The sequence below is a fragment of the Lactuca serriola genome, chromosome 7 (genome assembly GCF_051521515.1).
Source record: "Lactuca serriola cultivar US96UC23 chromosome 7, Lser_US96UC23_V15, whole genome shotgun sequence".
In the NCBI taxonomy this organism is placed as follows: domain Eukaryota; kingdom Viridiplantae; phylum Streptophyta; class Magnoliopsida; order Asterales; family Asteraceae; genus Lactuca; species Lactuca serriola.
Window position 1 is genome coordinate 174,751,333 of NC_136414.1, and position 5,956 is coordinate 174,757,288.

Below are 5,956 nucleotides of genomic sequence, written 5' to 3' on the forward strand. Positions count from 1 at the left end.
AATGAGCTTCTCATCTGCGAAAGTACAAGCACCTAAAACACAGTTGTGCTTTAGGTGCTTGTACTTTCGCAGGTGGTTTTAATTTTATTTTTTTTTAATATTTTTGTTGTATATATAGGGGTAATTTCGCAGATGGAATAGGTCCATCTGCGAAATACTCTCACTCTATATGCGAAATCGTGGTATTTTTTGTATATATATATATATATATATATATATATATATATATATATATATTTTAAGTCTGACTATGAAATTATAATTTTTGTATAATTTCTACAAAACTTTTTATATAGCAACATGATTTCGTAGTCAAACCAATTCATTTCATAGTCAAACTTAAAAAAAAAAAAATTATACAAAAAATACCACGATTTCGCAGATAGAGTGAGAGTATTTCGCAGATGGACCTATTCCATCTGTGAAATTACCCCTATATATACAGCAAAAATATTAAAAAAAAAAAAATTAAAACCACCTGCGAAAGTACAAGCACCTAAAGCACAGCTGTGCTTTAGGTGTTTGTACTTTCGCAGATGAGAAGCTCATTTCGCAGATGGGGCATCTCCATCTGCGAAATCGTTGGCTATTTTTGTAATTTCGATTTTTTTTTGCTATTTTTGTAATGTCATTAGTATAAATGGCTATTTTTGTAAATTTCTCAAAAAAAAATTACTTAAACGAAAATAAAAACGGAGATGTAATTACCCTTAGATGTCATTTTTCCATGATTTAATAATAAACAGCATAAATCCAAACTTGATGTTTTACGTGGCATGTGAAATCGGTTACTTGCCAATTGCTATTGATTAGTTAAACGAAGTTAAAACCATTTTACATGACTCGCTTGCGTCGACTCGTTAACTATTCAGGCAAACTCGGGTTGCCGAGTTTGCCAACGCTGGAATTTGTTCGGCTAGGACCCACATACATCAGACTGTGCATGTTCCCAAGCGACACCACCTTCCACCGCTAATGACGATTTCCGGCGACGGAAAGGTAATCTACAACCTTGACTACCGATCGAAGAACGACGATGCGTGGTACACCTCTGGCGTCGTTCTCGAAAATGGAAAGCGGCTGCGCGTCAAGCTCGAGGATTTCAAGTCAGGCGACGCTGATGAGGTATTCTCTATGGGTAATTTCTCCAAACACGATGAACTGGAAGAATTTCTCCGTCGATTTCGTCCGGTGTCCGTGCCGGTCGAGGAGAACGAGTGCTCCACAGTGGTCGAAGGCATGACGGTGTGTGCTACTTATAAAGGCGATGGATCAGTTCGATACTTCGACGCCATTGTTGATGGTGTATGTATCTTACCTAAACTTTAGGGCAAATACGCAGTAATTTCACAACGTTTTCGATCACCTGCTCGAACAAGTAGACAATCGCATTCTATTCTCACTAATCATTTCAGTTATATCTTCGTCCAATTTCGATACCTTTATCTGACATAAATCATACTGAGACGTTAAACTTCTCTCGTTCGATTGCTCATCCGTAGCTTTCTTGTTCCAAATAGAACGCTCTTCTTACTTAATCTGAATAAAATTAACTAGAAGAAGAAGCTTCTGTTTAAGAAATCACTCACCAATCACCACAACTTCCGCATTCATATAAGTAGATAGACAGATTCGAAAATGCATATTACTAGTTCTGTTTTGTTTATTTAGTCAAGCAATTGTTCTTCCCATTTTGTTCATAGTTTGCTGTTATCCACTGGATAGGTTTGCTACAAAGAGCACAAACCTGAGAAGTGCGTATGCACTTATTTACTATGCTGGAAACATGGCCCTGGTGAAGGCACAGTAACTGCAGAAAATATTGTTGATGTATGCTTCATCAAGTCTGGTGCCCCTGATCCCAGAGTTACTGACTTTGCAAAGCTTGTGATGGAAAAACTCTCTTCTCAATCCAGTCTCATACCCAAGACTCCATTTCTGTCCAGAAAAACAAGCTCAAACCAAACTTTTAACAAGTTACAGGTAAGTTCTTCAGTGCATGACATTTTCTCTTGCAGTTTGTGATTTCTTGTAATAATATGTAAATGGTTTTCTCCTTGATTTGTAGGAATTCAGTGGTGATGGAGACAGTTGTTTTGGTGGATTCTCTGAAGGTTTTTAAATTTCCGTCTTTTAAATCTCAGTGATTTCAGAACTCATTATAATCTGTTTTTGCAAGGTTAGAGAAGGGAAGATTCAAGACTGAACTAATTGATCAGGACAGAGACATGGGAGGTGTCAAAGAAACTGAATCTCATCATTTCATAATATTAGAGAATCTGGAGAAAGATCTATCTCCAGTCTTGATGAAAGACTTCATATATGAACAAACTTCAATCCCAACACACACTTATGTTTTTCAAAGTCTGTCAAATGAACCATATGCAAGAGGAGTAATTATTGTGGATAGCAAACAAAAGCTGAAGAGGATACATGAATTTATAAGCAATCCAAATCACTTTATTGTATCTACTTTTTCTGGAAGGTAACCATCAACTTAATTTCCTGCTTTCATTTTCTGAATTTATAAGCAATTCAAATCACTTCATTTCCCATAGGCCATGGGTTATAGCTGAAGACATGCTTAGAGCTGAAACTTTCAACATAATGCAGATCCTGCAGCCAAAGTCTGAGGTGAAAGTTTTTTACTTTTCTTTCTATAATTAGGAGTAAAATACAGTTCAACATAATTCACATCTCAACTTTTTATCTTTTCTGTTTGTTCTTTATTGATCTTTGACCTTGAAATCCCAATTCCAGAACAAAAACACAGGAAACAAGTTAATGGTGGTGCATTTGGGAACAAAAGAATATATGAGAGCTAAAAAATCAAAAGATCTATATATGGAATTCCGGAATCATGTAAATAGACTTGTGAAGAGGTTAGATATGGAGGAGAAGAAGAAATGGCGTTCATCCAGTACAAACTAGTTACTAATCATGTAAATAGACTTCTTTACAAGCTTTATATATATATATATATATATATATATATATATATATATATATATATATATATATATATATATATATATGTTATTCATCCTGTTATCTACATACAAAGTTGGAAATTGAAGAGATGATTGTTTTGTTGCAGGTGTTGTAAAGGTGCAAGAGTCGAGTTGTAATTTTGTAAAGCAAAACTTCCACTTTGTTTTGCCTTTGAATCGGGTGCAATGTAGGTATGTTTACTCTTAGCTTAAGTACAAGTTAATACAACAAAGTCTATTGGCTCTGGTAAAAAAGAAATATGTAAGCTGTTTTAAGGGTAGTAAATTTAAGGATATGTAGTATGTTTCTCTTACATATCAATTTTATTATGATTTTGGCTTGTCTCATTATTAGTGATATATCTTATATTGTTAATCAATTGGATGTGAAAAATGCATTTTTGCATGATAATTTCAATGAAAAACGCATTTTCATGCATCAACCCATGAGTTTCAATGACCATCACATTTGACTATATGTGCCTTCCACTAAATGTCACACTAAATTTGGCTCATTGTGTTTGGTGCAAGTGTTTGTGGATATTGTTTCCATAATGGGTTTACTTCATTTATCACCAAAGCAATGAAGTTGTTTACCTTGTGCTTGCTTCAAAATACCTATATACTTCAAAAATTTACAAATATATGTTTTTTAAATATGACAATAACATTGTTGTTAACTTTTATATAAAACGTTTATTATTTTGAGTGATATGGTAAAGGTAGGCCATAGACATCTATTAAAACTTATATGATTTAATGTTATTTATAGTTTTTTGTTATGATTAATTAATGTTTTAAGAACTTATTTGCTTAACATTTTAATTTCTAGAGATAATGACAAAAATAACCATTTTTCCTAATTACTTTTCATTAAATAACCCAAATTAGCATTTAGTAAAAAATAGCCAATGAAATAGTAGATAATTAAGGTTTGGTCATAAAGAGGTTAAATGAATTGCGGTTTGGGGCCATTAGGCCATTGTTTCAAAGTTTGTCTACTATTTGATGGCCAATTATAGTTCATAATATATAAAGTTGAAATTTTCCATTTGGGCCATTTTCCATTCTTTGAAGCTAGAGAAAACTCTCTCAATGCAGGCTATAAACATGTATTTTCCAGTCTTTGAAGCTAGAGAAACCTACGATTTCCGTTGTTAACCTTTTTTCCATGCTCTTTTTTTTCAAACTTGTATAGTGATATAGTTGTAAGTAAAGGTAGGAATTTTAGATGGATTCCATCGTTTGATCGAGAAAAGAATTGAAAGCCAAGAACAAAACACTAGTTATTCATACGAAACAATAGTTTTTAGAAGGAAACAATAGTTATTCAAAGAAAATGGTAGTTTTTATCACCTATCGTTTGGGAAAACATAGTTAGTAGAGAGCATTCTGTAGGTTATTTTTTCACCTAGGCTTTCATATGTGCAAATGATTTTATTTTTTAATAATAAACCCTCAAACCATAGACCATGTATGAACAATATACGATTTTAAAAAATCTATAGTTTTCTTGGCTACTTTTGGCTATTTGCAAAAATTTGGCTATTAAGTGAAAAGTAATTAAGGAATTTGGCTCATTTGTCACCGTCTCTAATTTCCATCATTAATTATTTAATTTTGTTTTTAAAAGTAACAATATAATTTTTTTATATAATGTTTTTTAACTATTGTTGTTGTAAGTTATTTTTAAACTAATTATTTTGAAAGCTTTTAATGTTTATAAAATAGTTTTAGGAAAGTTTTTAGTTAACTTGTGATTAAAATTTAGGTTTTACATTTAACATTATAATTTATGATTTTTAACTATTTATAAAACAAATTTAGGTTTCGCATTTATCATTATTTACAAAATAAACTTTGAGTTTTCTTTTATGTTTAACTGAAATTTCAATTTAAGTTAACATTTTTAACATTATATCTAAATTAATTATTTAAATATTTTATACAAAATATTCAAAAATTATGACCTTAAAATGACAATGGTTTATATACAAGAGCATATCCAAATTAATAAGTTAAGTTTAATATGTTAAAAGTTAAAGACATGATCTTATAAGTAAAAGTAAAAGATGTTATTTAATATTGAAGTTTAGTTAAATTAAGATTATAATTTAGGTTTTGCATTTATTTTATTAACCAATTTATAACCATTATTAGAAATAAACTGAAAAATCATAAGAATTTTAAATGCATGTAGTGAAAGGAAACACGTCTGTTTTATAGTATAGTATAGATATAGGTAAAGATAGATAGATATCATACATACCCCATTCTCTCATCCTTTATAGAAATATCTCATGTATGTAAATTCGCCATGAAAGAAGTCAATTATCTTAGCTATTTTGGACATTGTTTTACTAGGCATTCTATGAGTATGTTTCTTTACCAAACATAATATGTCGAAGAAATTATTGAACACACGACATTACATCTTGTAAAACATCGCACACGCTGGTTCATAAGCTCAACCACCACTGTAGATTAGTACCCTAACACTATTGATTGTTGGAGCCTAGTCGATGCCCTACAATATCTCACAATCACAGTGCTCGACATCTCTTATATGATTCAAAAGGTTTGTCTCTAAATCTATAATACCTTCATGTGTCAAATGAATATATTTAGGCATATCATTCATTGTTTATAAAAGACCCTATCATACGACTTATATTTATCGAAATCGGTCTTACTGGTCTTCTTTGTTACATGGGTATGAATCGGAGGGTGTGCAGACACCCAACACTCGATTTCTAGTTATTATGTGTTCCTTGGTACCAATCTTCTCTCATATTCATCCACAAGACAACCTAGTTTATGTAGAACTAATGCAGATGCCAAATATCGAGGTGTGCAAGTGTTGTCTCCGAAGCATGTTGGTTGTGTAATCTGCTTCTTGAATTTCATTGTCCACTCACCAAAGTTATCATTATTTTTTATTATAATGTAAGTGTCATTTACCTTGC

General features: G+C 31.8%; 1 protein-coding gene across 1 annotated transcript; it reads left to right on the forward strand.

Annotated features, from left to right (window-relative positions):
• Positions 1-813: 813 nt before the first annotated feature.
• On the forward strand, positions 814-3,338 carry LOC145062241 (uncharacterized). Its single transcript, XM_079009872.1, has 7 exons — positions 814-1,305; positions 1,726-1,983; positions 2,069-2,114; positions 2,185-2,485; positions 2,559-2,634; positions 2,761-2,942; positions 3,098-3,338. Exons 1-6 carry the CDS (start codon positions 976-978, stop codon positions 2,929-2,931), a joined length of 1,182 nt encoding a protein of 393 aa, XP_078865998.1. The 5' UTR covers positions 814-975; the 3' UTR covers positions 2,932-2,942; positions 3,098-3,338.
• The last annotated feature ends 2,618 nt before the right edge of the window (positions 3,339-5,956 follow it).

Coding starts and splice junctions, on each gene's coding strand:
- LOC145062241 (XM_079009872.1), top strand. CDS start 976: ATGACGATTTCCGGCGACGGAAAGGTAATCTACAACCTTGACTACCGA. Junction 1,306..1,725: donor TCGACGCCATTGTTGATGGT/GTATGTATCTTA, acceptor TCCACTGGATAG/GTTTGCTACAAAGAGCACAA. Junction 2,115..2,184: donor TTTTGGTGGATTCTCTGAAG/GTTTTTAAATTT, acceptor TTGCAAGGTTAG/AGAAGGGAAGATTCAAGACT.